This window comes from Cetorhinus maximus, chromosome 3, assembly GCF_964194155.1.
Source record: "Cetorhinus maximus chromosome 3, sCetMax3.hap1.1, whole genome shotgun sequence".
NCBI classification, from domain to species: Eukaryota; Metazoa; Chordata; class Chondrichthyes; order Lamniformes; family Cetorhinidae; genus Cetorhinus; species Cetorhinus maximus.
Window position 1 is genome coordinate 107,953,660 of NC_135881.1, and position 17,124 is coordinate 107,970,783.

Consider the following 17,124-nt stretch of genomic DNA (forward strand, 5'->3'; position numbering starts at 1 on the left):
TACTAATCCTACCCCCCCACATAGTCATCTATGTCGTTTATATAAATGACAAATAAAAGGGGACCGACCACAGATCCCTGTGGTACCCCACTGGACACTGGCTTCCAGTCACTAAAGCATTCTTCTGTTATTACCCTACGTCTCCTATAACTAAGCCAATTTTGAACCCACCATATCAAATTACCCTGTATCCCATGTGCATTTGCCGCCTTTATAAGTCTCCCATGTGGGACCTTGTCAAAGGCTTTGCTGAAATCCATATAAAGTACATCAACTGCACTACCCTCATCTATACACCTGGTCACCTCCTCAAAAAATTCAATCAAATTTGTTCGGCATGACCTCCCTCGGACAAAGCCATGCTGACTATCCCTGATCAAACCTTGCCTCTCCAAGTAGAGATAGAATCTCTCCTTCAGAATTTTCTCCAATAGTTTCCCTACCACTGACATGAGACTCACTGGCCTATAGTTCCCTGGCTTCTCTCTGCAACCCTTCTTAAATAGCTGAACCACATTAGCTGTTCTCCAGTCCTCTGGCACCTTCCCGTGGCCAGAGAGGAATTAAAAATTTGGATTACAGCCCCTGCGACCATCTCCCTTGCCTCCCTCAGCAGTCTGGGACACAAATCATCTGGACCTTGAGATTTGTCCACTTTTAAGCCTGCCAACACCTCCAATACCTTATCACTCTCTATCTCAATTTGCTTAAGAACCTTGCAGTCTCTCTCCCCGAGTTCGATACCATCATCCTCATTCTCTTGGGTGAAGACGGATGTGAAGTATTCGTTCAACACTCTAGCAATTTCATCTGGCTCCATCCATAGATTGGTCCCTTATGGGCCCTACTCTTTCCCTGGTTATCCTCTTCCCATTGATATACTTATAGAATATCTTGGGATTTTCCCTACTTTTACTAGCAGAGCTTTCTCATATCCTCTGTTTGCTCTCCTAATTGCTTTCTTAAGCTCCACCCTGCACTTTCTGTACTCCACTAATGCCTCTGCTGATTTGCTCCCCTTGTACCTGCTAAAAGCCTCTCTTTTCCTTCTCTTCGTAACCTGAATATCTCTGGTCATCCATGGTTCTCTGGGCTTGTTACTCCTTCCTATCACCCTAGAGGGAATATGTTGAGCCTGTACCGTCCCCATTTCCTTTTTGAACGCCCCCCCCACTGTTCCTCTGTAGATTTCCCCACAAGTCTACCTTGGCCAGATCCTGCCTTATTTTACTAAAATCCACTCTTCCCCAATCCAAAACATTTTTTGGCAACTTGTCTATTTCTTTGTCCATAACCAGCTTAACTTGTACCATGTTATGGTCGCTATCACTCAGCTCTTCACCTCATTACAGCCTTGGTTCAAACATGGACAAAAGAGCTAAAGTCCAGAGGCAAGATGAGTGACTACCCTTGACATCAGGCAGCATTTGACCTGGTGCGGCATCAAGGAGCCCTAGCAAAACTGGAGTCAATGGGAATCAGGGGGAAAGCTCTCCACTGGTTGGAGTCATACCTGGCACAAAGGAAGATGGTTGTGGTTGCTGGAGGTCAGTTATCTCAGCTCCAGGACATCACTGCAGGTGTTCAGGGTATTATCCTCAGCCCAACCATCTTCAGCTGCTTCATAAATGACTTTCCTTCCATCACAAGGTCTGAAGTGGGGATGTTCGTTGATGATTGCACAATGTTCAGCACCATTCGCGCCTCCTCAGATACTGAAACAGTCTATGTCCAAATGCAGCAAGACCTGGACAATATCCAGGCTTGAGCTGACATGTGGCAAGTAACTTTCGCGCCACAAGTGTCAGGCAATGACCTGCTCTAATGAGAGAATCCAAACCCCATCACTGAATCCCACACTATCAACATCCTGGGGGTTACTATTGACCAGAAACTGAACACCACTAGCCATATAAATACTGTAGTTATAAGAGGAGATCAGAGGCTCAGAATTGTGTGACAAGTAACCCACCACCTGACTCCCCAAAGCCTGTCATCCACCTACAAGGCACAAGCCAGAAGTGTGATGGAATACTCCCCATTTGCCTGGATGAGTGCAGCTCCCACAACACTCAAGAAGCTTGACACCATCCAGGACAATTTGGCACCACATCCACAAACATTCACTTCCTCCACCACTGAGGCACAGTAGCAGCAGCGTGTACGTTCTACAAGATGCACTTCAGTAATTCAGCAAGGCCCCTTCGACAGCACCTTCCAAACCCATGACCACTGCCATTCAGAAGGATCAGAGCAGCATATAGATGGGAACACCACCACCTAGGAGTTCCCTTCCAAGTCACTCCCCATCCTGACTTGGAAATACATCGCCACTCCTTCACTGTTGCTGGGTAAATACCTGGAACTCCCTTCCTAACAGCACTGTGGATGTACCTACACCATGTGGACTGCAGCGGTTCAAGAAGGCAGCTCACCACCCTCAAAGGCAACTAGGGATGGGCAATAAATGCTGGCCCAGCCAGTGAAGCCCACATCCCATGAATGAATTTTTAAAAATCAATCCTTATTGTGCCGTCTCCAATTTCTCAATGTACCCTTTTTATAATATTGTGACCAGAACTGAGCACAGTATTCTTAAATATGGTCATAAGAGTGTAAGAAGTAGAAGCAGGAGTAGGCCGTTGAGCCTGCTCTGCCATTCAATTTGTTCATAGCTGATCTTCAGTTTTAACTCCACTTTCCCGCCTGCTCCCCAGATCACGTATTTCCCAGAGAAATCAAAAATCTATCTCAGTCTTTAATATATTGAATGATGGAGCACACCACCCTCTGGCGTAGAGAATTCCAAAAATCCACATCCCTCTAATCGAAGAAAATTCTCTTTATCTCAGTCCTAAATCTTACCCTGAGACTGAACCCCGATGTTCTAGATACCCCAACAAGTGGAAACAATCTCATAGCGTTGACTGTGCTAATCCTCTTCTGAATCATGTATGTTTCAATGAAATCACCTCTTGTTAGCTCCAGAGAATATAGGTCCACGTGCCTCAGCTTCTCCATCATAGAACAACCTTCATGTCCCAGGGATCAATTTTGTGAGCCTTTGCTGTCTTGCCCCCAGTGCAAGTATAGTAAAATTTTTGCAATCTGGCATGCTCCGGGAATAGGTGGTGCCAAGAATTCAAAATTGCCAGTTAATGAGGAGTTACATTGCTGCAGACACAAGACAAGCAGCTGCTCTGTGAGGGGAGAGGGGAATCAGCTGGCCAGTCAATGGCTTGTGTACCTTGTACCTGCCTGACAAATGAACACTTTTAAACTAGTAGAATAGATTACAGGATGGCCGTATCATTGTCATCAATAATTCACTAGATTGGAAAATGCAGCAGTGCAACAACATAGGGCTGTTGCTACTGTTCAGTGGGAACCTTGCTGATATAGGAAACTATCACCTGAACTTCCAGATGATTTTTTGCTGGTCTGCAATAAGATATAGCCTAAATGCCATTGGATGTTGGGGACGGTGCTTTTGGCGGGCAAGGGAAGGGAATTAGTTGATCTCGGCTCACACAGAGGGTAGAATTTTTCTGATCCTGTGGGCTTAGCTTGTTGGCGGGAGCGGGAGGAAATTCTGATATCCTGGCTTCGGGTCAGCGGTCTGATGCCTTCCCATCTCTTGACGATCTTCCTGGAAACGGGTCAACAAACACCAGCAGAGGCTACCTCTCAGCAGCAGCATGTATCATTGTCATCATTTGACTAATCTGTTGCCTATTTCTGGGCTGACTGGGGGCGCTGACAGGATCTTCCTAGTGACAGAAGGACTACACACTGGCCAAGTCCTGCAAGTGTCTTGAGGTGGCGTGCCAGCATCTGGCCACAGGGACCTGCGAAGCCTCCTATTCTTCCCCTCCCCGCTGGAGCAACACTGATCAGCAGGCCGCAGCTGCTGTCACCGGTCATCCTGTGGAGGGTGTGGCCTGGCAGCTAAGGCTAGAGTTTAGTTTTTAAAAATTCAATCCTCTTCAGAGGGCACCTCAAGATGGAGATGCCTTCACAATTCCCATTCTGCAGCTCTTTTTAAAAAAAAAAATCAAGCTGTCAGTTCACAGTTGCTTTGAGTGATAACTTTTTTCGGACCTTCTGGCAGCTTTGTGGGTTTCTGGCTGACTTTTTAAAAAAATCAGAACTGACGGATTGGGGGTATATCGTAAATTCCAATTATTGGGGCATTTCGAGTCATAGAGTGCTGGATAACACAAAGTTTACTGTACATTCTTCCTTAAATATGGAGACCAAACCTGCGCACGGTATTCCAAGTGTGGTCTCACAAAAGCCCTGTAGCAAGACTCCTTTATTCTTGTACTCCAAACACTTTACGATAAAGGGCAACACATTATTTGAACATAGGAGATAGAAGCAGGAGTAGGCCATTCGGCCCCTCAACTCTGCTCTGGCATTCAATAAGATCATGGCTGATTTCATTGTGGCTTTAACTCCACTTTTCTGCCTGCCCCCCCCATAACCCTTGACTCCCTTGTCAATCAAAAATCTGTCTGTCTAAGGCTTGAATATGTTCAATGACCCAGCTTCCAAAGCTCACGGGGGAAAAGAATTCCAAACACCAACGACCCTCTGAGAGAAAAAAATTCCTTCTTATCTCTATCTCCACCTTATCTTTAAACTGTGCCTCCCGGTTCCAGATTCCTCCATGAGAGGAAACATCCTCTCAGCATCTATCTTGTAAAGACTCGCAGAATCTTATACGTTTCGATAATATCACCTCTCTTTCTTCTAAACTCTAATGAACATAGGCATAACTTGAACTTCACAAGGCAACCCCTCCATCCCAGGAATGAGTCAAGTGCATCTCCTATATGAATGTTTCCAGTGCAGATATGTCCTTCAGTAAAGTGACCAAAACTGTACGCCATACTCTCAAGTGTGACCTCACCAGTGCCCTGTACAGTTGTAGCAAGACTTCCCTACTTTTATATTCCATCCCCCTTTCAATAAAGGCCAACATTCGGGTTTGTCTTTCGAATTACTTGCTGTACTGGCACGCTGACTTTTTGTGATTCATATACAAGGACACCGAGGTCCCTCTATACTGCAACTTATTGAACTCTCGCTATTTAAATAATATTCCACTTTTATATTCTTCCTGCCAAAGTGAATAACCTCACATTTTCCCACATTTTACTCATCTGCCAAATTTTTGCCCACTCACTTAACTAAGTACTTCCCTTTGCAACTCTTTCTTTCCTCCTCACAACTTGCTTTCTTACATGTCTTTGTATTGTCAGCAAATTTGGCTACAACACAGTCGGTCCCTTCGTCCAAATCATTAATATAGATCAGAAATAGTTGAGGCCCGGGCACTGTTTTTTGCCATCCTGAAAATGACCTATTTATCCTGCCTCTCTGTTTTCTGTTAGTTAGCCAGTTCTCTCTTCTTGCTAGTATATCATCCCCAAAGCCATAAGCTCTTGTGTAGTAACCTTTGTTACGATATGGCGGATGATGTGTGCCAGGCAGATCAAATCCAAGAGAGAAACTTGATCACGTGATCTCAGCGATTTTGCAATTTGTATTTTATTTCGCATGCCTTGAATTCAGTAGTAATAAGTCCACCCAGACTTAAAGATTTTTTACAAATCTAAATTAAACATTTATTAACAAAAAAAAGATTTCAAGCACATACATAAGTTTACAAATTACTACTATAATATCGCCTAAAACCCCTAATTAAGCTGACTCCCAGTTACATTTCTGTTAAGGCAACAGTAAAAACAAATAGATTTAAACAAACCCTGGCAAAGCAACGCAATACCCTGGCCAGTCACATTCAAACTGAGTTTCCTCCGCTTCGGTTCCTGTAGCTAGCAACTTGATGCACAGAGGCCGGAGGCTTTTCATGCTTGTGTTAGATCTTAGAATGCCTTCTCCCTGACACGTAACCTCATCTCCTTTATGCATGTTTCTCCCTTTTAATGCAAATTCCATTGTTCCCATATGTTTTGCAACTTCACTTTTGTCATAATATAAATTTTTCATAGTACTAATTTTATCAGTAAGCTTTGGGGAAAAATAAGCACACTGTTTGGCTTAGCTTCTTTTAGCTAGGTGTAACATCTTATCATCTCTTTGAAATTCAGACTAACCTATCTATAAATGCAAATTTTCCTCTCTCCTCACATTCTAAAACTTCAGCCATGTTTATGTATTTAGCATGTAAATGTATGTACATACATTTTATGTATTCAAACCTAGCTTCTTGTTTGACGACTCAAAAATCCCCAGACCAGCTGCCTCCAATTCAATTAAATCCCACATACGCAGAGATACACACAGAGAAACTAATCTAAACCCCACTATTAAACCACTTTTACAATAAATCGCAAAAACATTATGAAAATTATTATATCTTCATGACACCTTTTATGTGGCACCTTAGCGAATGTATTTTGGAATTCCAAGTACGGTACATCTACTGGTTCCCTTTTATTCATTCTGCTTGTTACATCCTCAAAGAACTCTAATAAATTGTCAAACATTATTTACCTTTAGCAAAACCATGTTGACCCTGCCTGATAGTATTGTGATTTTCTAAATGTCCTGCTACCACCTCTTTAAGAATGGATTCTAGCATTTTCCAGCAAGACAGACACTGGGTTAACTGGTCTACAGTTTTCTGCTTCCTGTGTCCCTCCTTTCTTGGATATTAGCGTTCCATTTGTGGTTTTTTAATCTGGCAGTGACCATTCCAGAATCTAGGGAATTTTTGGAAGATTGTAACTACTGCATCCACTTCTTTTAAGACCGAGAATGCAGGCCATCACATCCATGGGATTTGAATTCCATTAGTTTTCCCATTAGTTTTTCCATTAGTAATAGTGATTGTTGCTTTTGTGCCCTGCTTTTCGACAATTCTTGGGATGTTTTTTGTATCTCCTTCTGCTGTTCAAAGACTCTACCATTTCCTCGTTTCCCACTATTAATTCCCCAGTCTCACCCTTTAAGGGACCAATTCTCACGTTAGCTAGTCTTTTTTTTACAATTTGCCTTCCTAATTGTTTGCTGTACCTGCATGCTAATTTTCTGTGTTCCTGGTAGGAGCAGACCCAAGTCCCTCTGAACATCAACATTTGCAAGCTTCACATCTTTTAAAAATATGCTTTTCTATTTTTATGACTGAAGTGAATAACTTTTCACTTCCCCACATTATTCTCCATCTGCCACCTTGTTGCCCGCTCACTTAATGTGTCTGTATCTGTTTGCACCCTGTTTGTATCCTCCTCACAACTTGCATTCCCACCTAGCTTTGTATTGTCAGCAAATTTAGATAGATTACACTCTGTCTCTTTATCTAAACCATGAATATAGATTATAAATAGCTGAGACTCCAACACTGATCCTTGCAGCACTCCACTAGTCACAGCCTGCCCACTTGAAAATGCCCTGTTTATCCCTAACCGTTGCTTATATGTTGCCCCCAACTCCATGAGCCTTTAACTTGTGTATAAGCTTTTTCTGTGGCACTTTATTGAATGCCTTTTGGAAATCCAATTATACTAGTTCACAGAATCTCACAGCGCAGATATCCTACTTGTTACATCCTCAAAATATTCTAATAAATTTATGAACACTACTTTCCTTTCGTAGAACCATGTCATCTTTGTCTGATCCTATTATGATTTTCTAAGTGCATTGTTAAAACTTCCTTAATAGATTCGAGCATTTTCCCAACAACTGATATCAGGCTAACTGGCCTGTAAGTTTCCTATTTTTTCTCTCCATCCTTTCTTGAATAGTGATATTATTTCCCATCTGCTGAAACCATTCCAGAATCAATCACTATCTCTTCTTAGAATTCTGGGGTGTTGGCCAACAGGTCCTGGGGATTTGTCAGATTTCAGGCCCTCCAGCTTCTCCATACTTTTTGTCTGCTGATTTTTATCATGTTAATTTCTTTAACCTTATTAGCCCCCAGATTACCCTTTATTTCTGTTGTGTAACTTGTGTCTTCTACTGTGAAGACGTGAAGTTGGACACAATATTTGTTCGCTGTCTCTGCCGTTCCCTCATTCCCAATGGTAATTTCTCCTGTCTCTGTTTCTAGGGAACCAACATTTACTTTAGCTACATAGATAAAAGCAAAAAACTGCGGATGCTGGAAATCCAAAACAAAAACAGAAACAGAAATACCTGGAAAAACTCAGCAGGTCTGGCAGCATCGGCGTAGAAGAGCACAGTTGACGTTTCGAGTCTTCATGACCCTTCAACAGTTCTGAGGACTCAAAACGTCAACTGTGCTCTTCTCCGCCGATGCTGCCAGACCTGCTGAGTTTTTCCAGGTATTTCTGTTTCTGTTTTTGTTTACTTTAGCTACTCTCTTTTTATATACTTGTGAAAGCTGTTACCATCTGTTTTTATATTCCTATCTAGTTTTCTCTCTCCTATTTTTTCCCTTTTATCAACTTTGTAGTGGCTCTTTAGTTTCTAAAACACTCCCAATCCTCTCACTTACAACATTCTTTGCAAGATTACAATCCTCTTTTAATCTAATACTGTCCTTAACTGTGTTAGTAAACTACGGATGAATTTTTCTTGCTGAGTTTTTGTTTTTCAATGGAATATAATTTTGTTAAAAGTTCTTTATCAATTGAGCATAACTTCTCTGCTTTTCAATTATACTTCAATTACCTATACTCCAGACAGTGTTCTTTTGCATTTCTTGTGGATTTGTTAACCTGAGTTGCTACTTTAATGATTTGTGAATCTGTGCCCTCAGATCCCTTTGCTCTTCTAGTCAATTTAGACTCTTATACTCTGGATTCCAAGTCCAAATCATTACGTAAATTGGGATCCTAGTATTTTCTGCCAGTCTGAGTAACAACCTTTAATCCTCTCTAATTTGTTTTGAATCCACTTTGTTATTAAATTCTGCCACTTGGCACCTGACTTTTCATGCTATGACTTTTGTCATGAGCCTGCTATGCAGTACCTTTGCAAAGGCATTTTGATAGGATGGAAACTAGAAAAAGTAATTGCCACATTCATTGCAAGAAGGCCTGTAATTGTTGGTAAAGTTTAACATCAAAGCTTAATTCAAGACATTATTTGCATTTTGTTACAAAATTGTGAAGGAAAGAGTGTATACACTGTGTCAAGAGGAGGTGCAACTTCAACAGGAGTTTATTGAAGTCAGATTTTAGTGTAGCGCGTTTCAAATTGAAGAAAAGCAATGGAAAAAATTGTTTCTAATTTCAATACATATTCAAGTTTTTGAAATGTTAATATGTGCTTATTGCATGTAAAAGCATCTGCTGTGGTAGATTGCAACCAGCTGCTCAGTTTAGAGGTCTGAAACATTGTGTGCTGTAATTGTTGACTATCTTTGAAAAAGATTGGCAATCAGGACAGATGCCATGACAATCCTTTTCAATTGAAAAAGCTCTTGATATTTTAAATAACTTCCTTATATATGGAAAATTGAAGTGTCTCTGTTTTTGGTCTTTTGGAACAGGATATAGCTGATCCATTTTTTGCATATTGCAAACAGCATGCTGACAAGTTTGATAGAAAATGGAAACGAAAGAACTATTTAGCTTTACAGTCCTACTGCAAAATGACTTTGCAAGAGCGAGACAAGCATGTTACCCCAGAAGCACAGGTATGGGTGCCAGAACTGCACCATACTGCTTAGCAATATTTTGTTCAAAAAATAAATAGCCATGCAAGTTAAATGAAATAAGAATGCAGTCACATATGGTCAATGGATTTGATCAAATTTAAATAAAATGTTGCATTTTTATTTCCAGCATGCCAAAACCTTATTGTTAATAGTTATAAAGGTGAAATATTAGTATATTGCAAACTTCACTCGTGCACCCAGTATTAAAAGTAATGGTTACCCTTGCAACCAACATTATTATAGCTTTTCTTTAGAGCTCTGTCTAGTAGCTGCAAAAAAATCTAAAATATATCTATTGTTACGATCCTCTTAGGGACTGTTAATATTTGAAGAGAAATCCAAACACCCTGTAATTAGCTGACAGAACTGTGCCATAAAATTCATGATTTGTAAATAAAAACAAACGTTATTGTATATAAGAATTAAAGCAAGCACTATTAACTTAATACTATAGTTTATAATTACTTATGCTACGAACTCAATGCTACTTTTTACTTCCCCCAAGAATTCTCTCATACATTATAAGAATCTTGAAGGTTCATTTAGTTCTTTAGGGACCAACCCAGAAGTTATGCCACAACCCTCTGGAATTCACTTTAGTCTCCTTTGTGTTCCAGCTATTCTCTGAGGTAATATTTTATGTGGATCCTTCCATTAGCTTCTTTGCTAAGTGATCCTTCAGCATTTATTTAATACCTCACTACTCTGGATGCCTCAGCTCCTTGTTCTTGTTGCTGGCAGATACCCAATTGCTATCTCCCAGCTTGCAAGCTAACTCTGCTGATTGCTTTCTGCCACATGGCTCTGTGAGGACCACTATAGATTTCTTCCACTAGCTGCAGTTTAGGAAATTTTCCAGCTGCTTTTTCCCTCATGAAATCCAAACTGAGCTTGACCCCCACATGTATTCCATGTGGTGAATTCTCGGCTTAAACTGCAGGTCTGATGAACATTTGTCTCCGGTTGACACACTCAATCCAGTAAGATGCTGTCTACAGCAAACCAAAATGGCAACTGCCTCTGTCTGTTCCCCAAACTGAACTGCTTGCTTCTGTCAGCAAACACGGGGAGATAAATTAAATAAAGGGATCTTCTGGCCTCTGCAGCCCATCTGTATGACAACATGGCATGCTTTGGGATGTTCAATCAGAAATGCGAACTAATTATTTTTACCTTCAACACAACTCTTTGATTATGTAACTCATAAGAATAATTTATCTCCCTAATGGATATTATTGTGCTCTCTCCAGTCTCTTGGGTTCTACTAAGAGGCCCAGGGATGGGTTACCTATTGTTTAGGTTTTTTTCATTATCAACTCTGACCATGTAAGATAAACACAGGTTAATTAAACTTAGGCTTGTTTGATCTGAGTTTACATTAGTGCTGTTTATCAGTTTCTTAACTAGGCTTTTCCATTTATCTTACATTTAATCCTTTAATTCCTAAAACTAAATTACATTCTAAAACATACGATTATTAACTAGATATTCGCAACTCTATATTTTTACAAATGTGATGAATTTCAAAATATCTTGTCATTGTGCACAATTTGCTAATTCTAGTTCCCAATAATTGGCATAAGAAATGTACAAATTCATTCATTGTTTCATAAGGTAAATTCAAGTTGGCACAGGACATAATGAAAGAAGCATCTTTGGAAAGGAGGTAGGGGAAGGCTGGGATACCTCCTGATAACTAATTAGAAAGCAATGTCACAGTTGAGAAATGATAAAATTTGCAGCGATTGAAGGGAAAAATAAATCAGACCTTAAAAAATAAGATAATTGTTTTTAAAAAATAAAATGCAAAACGTATGTCTTTTAAATGTTTGGGCAGTCACACAATCAAAGCACTGAGGAGTTTAAGTAATTTCTTTACTTTTTTATGCACTGGTTAATGCGTTTACTTTGAACTGTGTCTGCACTATTTTAATCTCAAAGTTAATTTGTTTAGTTATTAATGGGTAAACAATTGTTGGGGTAAAAATAGCTCAAACAGGCATTTCATCAACAAAAACAAAATATTGCACTCATATAGCATCTTTAACATCGTAAAATGTCCCAAACTATCTTTGATACTGAGCTCCACAAAAAGATAATAAGGCAGACAAAAGAGGTAGGTTCATAAGAGTGTCTTAAAGGAGGAAGCAGAGGTAGAGAGATTTTGGGAGAGAATTCCAGAGTTTGGGCCTAGTGGTTGAATGCATGGCTGCCAGTGGTTGATTAAAATTGAGGATGCGCAAGAGGCCTGAATTGGGGAGGGTGTTGTGATTTGTAGGGCCGGAGGAGATTAGAGATGGGGAGAGGTGAGGCCATGGAAGGTTTGGAAAAAAAAGATGAGAATTTTAGAATTGTGGTGCTCCTAACCAGGAGCACAGGAGCGATGGTTGAACTTGACTTGGTGTGTTAGGATACAGATGCGATAGTTAGATTAGATAGGGGCAGCAGGGTTTTGGATGAGCTTAAGTTTATGTAGGGTGGAAGATGAGAGGTCAACCAGGAATTTTTTGGAATAGTCAAGTCTAGATGTAACAAAGGCATAGATGAGGACTTTAGCAGCAGATGAACTGAGGCAGGGCTGGTGTCAGGCAATGTTACAGTGGTGGAAATAGGTGGGATTAGTGAAGGGAAGGATATGTGGTCAGAAGCTCATTACAGGGTCACAAATGACACCAAAGTTGCAAATAGCCTGGTTCGGCCTCAGACAGTTGCTAGGGAGAGAGAAGGAGTCAATGGTTAGGGACTCGGTCTTGTTAGAGGAACAGAAGACAATAGCTTTGGTCTTCTCATTATTTAGTTGGAGGAAATTTCTGCTCATCCAATAAGGGATGCCGAACAAGCAGTTTGACAATTTACATACACTGGCAGGGTGGTGGGGGTTGATAGAGGTGGTGATGAGGTAGAGCTGGATGTCATCACTTACATGTGGAACCTGATGTTATGTCATTGCCGAGCAGCATGTAGATGAGAAATGTGGGGGCATCAAGGATAGATCTTTGGGAGACACCAAAGGTATCAGTGCAGAAGAAAAATCATTATATGTGAATCTCTGACTACAACTGGATGGATGAAAATGAAACCAGGCAAGTGCAGGCCCACCTAGCTAGCCGACAGAGGAGAGGTGTTGGAAGAGGTTGACGTAATCAACAGTGTTGGGCTGCAGGCAGACCTAGAAGGATGAGGAGGGATAATTTACCGCAGTCACATTGGGTGTCACTTGTTTCAGTGCTGTGGCGAGTATAGAAATCCGATTGGAGGGATTTGAACATGGAGTTCCAGGAAAGATGGGGATGGATTTGGGAGGCAACAACACATTCAAAGACTTTGGGAGGCAAGGAAAATTGGAGACAGGGTGGGTAGTTAACAGGGATGATGGGGTTGAGGGTTTTTTTAAGAGAGATTTGAAGGGGTTGGGGTGAGGGGCTAAAGTACCTCGGAAGAGCCAACCATTAACAATATCAGTTAACTTTGGAGCCAGGAAGTGAAGCTGGATTGTCAGCAGCTTAAGTGTGAATAGTCTTGAGGCAGCAAAAGGTGGGTTTCATGGTTAAGGTGAGCTTGGAGAGGGCATGAAGGTGTGTGTAGGAAAGAAAGCAGAGAAACAAGTTCTGGGCTAAGTTGACAGGGAACCTTGGAGCACGTTTGGCCTGCTGGGCTAGTGGAAAAAAGGGAAATGACAGAGGCATCTGAAGGATGGTCTCCGTCTTACTGACAAAGAAGTCCATGAGCTCTTCACACTTGTTTTTGGTGAGGGTGGAGGAGGGGTGAGAAGTTTAAGAAGATGGTAGGAAAAAGAAACCTGGGCTTATGTTTGCATTCTAGGTTGATCCTGGAATAGTGAGTAGTTTAGCAGATGGGACAGGATCCAATATCTTTGGTCTTACCACTACTGACGATGAATGGCTAAACCATAGAAAGGTTTAAGTTTGCATTCCTTGGGCTAAAGGGAACAGAGGTGTAGACCTTAATCAGGGGCATGGCCAAGGTGAGATAAAGTAATGATTTTAATGGGGACTTGGGGCATCCCAGGTGGAGGTGAAGATGTGGTTGAGCAGGTAGTTGCAGATATGTCGTGGTGAATGGAGGAGCAAAGGCTAGACAGCAGGGGTTTTGAAAGTGCAGTTGGAAATGCTTTGGGAGAGAGTTTTTTCCAGGGGTGCTCCCACAGAAAGAAATAAGGGTGAGAAAGGGAATTAAGATGTGGATAGTAAGTGATCGTTGATTGACACAATACGAGTACCAAGGCCACAAAAGATGGCAGGTTCAAATGAGTAACCGTGAACATGGTTGGGGTGTTTATATGGAAGGCAAGATGAAGTGAGCATAGTAGGGTAGTGAACTAGGATGTGAAAGCATGATGAGTTGAGATGGAGGTTGAAAGCACTGCCAATGAGAAGTTGTTTGGTTCAAAGCCGAGGGTGAAAATCAGTGAAGATATCTGGCTGAGACTATTTGCATGGTACTTGGCTGGGCAGTGGAGAATGAGGATTTTAAAAGAGAGGCAGGAGGGATGGATGAAGAGACTAAAATCAATGGAAGTTGCAAAAGGAATAGGCAGAGAGTCTACCAGTTAACCAGTGCACACTAAAAATATAACCAGTGGAGATTAAACTCTTTTTGTAGTTCAGATTAAGAAGCATATGAAATTAGGCAAATTCATACTTCTGTTGCACCACATGATGGATAATTTTGTTAAACTGATGAATGTTGAGGAACTAAAATGTGTTTTGACTTAAAAGTGTAACCATAATAAATGAAGTGCTGCTAATGTTATGTTCTCAAAAATATTTTTTCTAATTTGAATGTAAAACATGCTTCAGTGTTCAATTTAGTATTGTTGATGATATTTAAAATTTCCTTTATGTTTAGGCTCGCATTACTACAAGACTGCAGCAATATCGTGCTAAAGTGGAGCTAGCTCGCAGCACCAAACCCAATGCATGGGTTCCCAGGGAGAAGCTGCCACGACCACTCACCAGTAGCGCCTCAGTGATACGCAAGCTTATGCGGAAAGCTGAACTGATGGGAATTAGCACAGACATTTTCCCTGTAGACACGCTAGATACCAACTCCAGTGTAGATGGCAGGAGAAAGCACAAGCAGCCAGCTTTGACTGCTGACTTTGTGAATTATTATCTCGGTATGGAAACAAAAAAAAACAGGATTGAAAATAATTCTCTTAAATTAAATTCTTCACCAATTCCTGGGGTAAAATTCCACGTGCTACTATTTTTCATATTGCAAGAAACACTCCACCCTTGAACAAAGGCTGGGGCTAAATTCACCAGTCTTAATTTTGTGGTTATTTACTGAAGGTACATGTGTATATTGGTTCAATATGTCCAGAAAATTAAGCTATTGACTGCATTCTGATATTTTACACACGTGTTAACTATTGTTAACTAATTTATTTGACTGGCATTTTATTAATTTCCAGTCTCTTAATTCCATCTGTTCTATTTACAGAGAGGAACATGCGCATGATGCAGATACAGGAAAACATTTGTGAACAAAAGAACTTAAAGGATAAACTTCAAAATGAGCAGGAATCACTTCATGTAGAGTATAATAAGGTACAGTTAAGTTCAAGTGTCCACTATACTTGATCTATATTCAATGTGTTCTGTGTGTATATATAGATTCATATTTATATCAGAGGGTGGAGTAACCCTGGAAGGGAATCAAAATCATTATACATAAGTCAGGAATATTGGAAATAAGAAGTGAGTTCATGGCAGTTTGACTGTTACATTTTATTTAGAAAGGGAAAACAATCTTTATGATAAAGTGTTTACTGGCAGCCTCTGTATTCAAGGATCCTTACTAAGGAATTGCCATCCATTTCTTTTTGCTGAGATGAGATGCAGAAGGGAGAGACTAGAAACAAAATCTTGATGCGCCGAATTCCAGGGGATCCACCTCCAAATTCTTGTTAAGTGGAGCTTTGCAGCAGCTGAGGAGGCACCATTCCCACACAGATGCGTCTCTATGTAACCCAATATGCCTACAAATGTGGCCTATGTCAATAACAACATTCAAATGCCAAATGAAACACAGTAAAGCAGTAAATGTGTGAAAAAGTGTTTATTCAATTTGTTCACATCTTAAAATGACCTGACCTTGAGAAATGCTGGGGATTTGCATTGATAAAAGCCGGAGGTTAGCTCCGCAAAAACTCTGTAATTTTTTCTGCTTAGCGTGCTGTTTCTGGATGTGTGCAATAAAGTCGGCCATATCTTCAACGCAGTCAAACATATTTTCGGTGTTTTTATATTGCAATGCAACATCCTAGAGCATCTCTATGGCTTTTGTGGCATTGGCTAGGGAAATAGGTGGGTGAGCAGGCGGGAATTTATTGCACTCTTCAGGGTCATTGGGCTCCTCGGGTGAAGAATTTACTACATCTACGATGGCATCATCAGTCAGTTCCATCGTGCGACGTGTGGCATCGTCCACTTTTGTGTAATTTTCCATGGTTTTCTCTGATGGAATTTCCATGCATGCTTCGCACAGCCTCATCTCGGATGGTTGACCTCGCTCTGCCTCATCCTCGTTTTCAACATCTTGTGCAGTTGTAACCTTTTTGAACCCAGTGTGGTGGAAGCAGTTGGCAGTTGTGACTTCTGTCACTATCTTCCACACCTTTTTCATCATGAACATGGCCTGTAGTATGGTTAGATTGAACTCCTTCTTAGCGATGACCTCAATAACCTGAGAGATCAGCTGCCATTGGTAGTGGATTTTCAGGTTCCTAATCACCCCCTGATCCATTTGCGGGAGCTTGCCTGAATGATAACAATCTTCCTTTTCTGTCCTTGATATGTTTTGTCCACTTTCCTGACCCACACCTCAAAAATGTTGGAGGCCATCCAGGCAGTTTTGTTAGCCTCATATTGTGCAGTTAGTGCCTTGACATGTGTGAAGGAATCTGGCTTCTTGGACTTGCATACCACAAGAAGCGGCGGCTTTCCAGTACCATCCATGTTGGTGCAGACCATAACAGTGAAGAGTTCCTTGCTCTGCTTGCCACGGTTACATGTTTCACCTTTAAACATCAAAGAGCGGTCTGGCAAAAGATGGTAAAAACAGTCTGGTTTCATCTGCATTAGAAATGTCTTGAACAAGTATGCACCAAAAGACGCGGACAAGACCATTTTGAACTCGATCATCTGTCATTGTTGCCATAACCGCCGCATCCTCACCATTCACTGCATGGAAGACAATGCAGAGCCTTTTCTTCAATCAGTCCAGCCATCTGTTGCTGCAAGTGAATGCCATCTGGCCCATCTTCTTTGCCAGGGCGATTTGCGTTTCCTGTAGGATTGATTGGCAAGGGGAGTGTCCTCTGCTTTGGCTGCCTTGAATTACATTAGCAGAGCTTCTTCGACATCAGGATATGCAGCCGTTTTCATCCTCTTCCTTGCTGGAGAGAATGCCTGCTTGCCAACTATTCCAAGATGTTTGCC

The 17,124-nt window shown here is 41.2% G+C and overlaps 1 protein-coding gene across 10 annotated transcripts in view; it reads left to right on the plus strand.

The window, feature by feature from the left end:
• phf14 (PHD finger protein 14) overlaps window positions 1-17,124 on the plus strand; it is a 313,616-nt gene that overhangs the window by 102,683 nt on the left and 193,809 nt on the right. For 9 of the 10 annotated variants that reach the window (XR_013576193.1, XR_013576194.1, XM_078538816.1 and 6 more), the window contains exons 8-10: window positions 9,491-9,637; window positions 14,528-14,798; window positions 15,125-15,231. Coding sequence is in view for 8 of the 10 variants with exons in the window: in XM_078538816.1 (XP_078394942.1) it covers window positions 9,491-9,637; window positions 14,528-14,798; window positions 15,125-15,231 (525 nt within the window). In the remaining 2 variants the exon portion in view is untranslated. The remainder of the gene's footprint in view (window positions 1-9,490; window positions 9,638-14,527; window positions 14,799-15,124; window positions 15,232-17,124) is intronic. The other variant, XM_078538822.1, reaches the window with a different exon arrangement.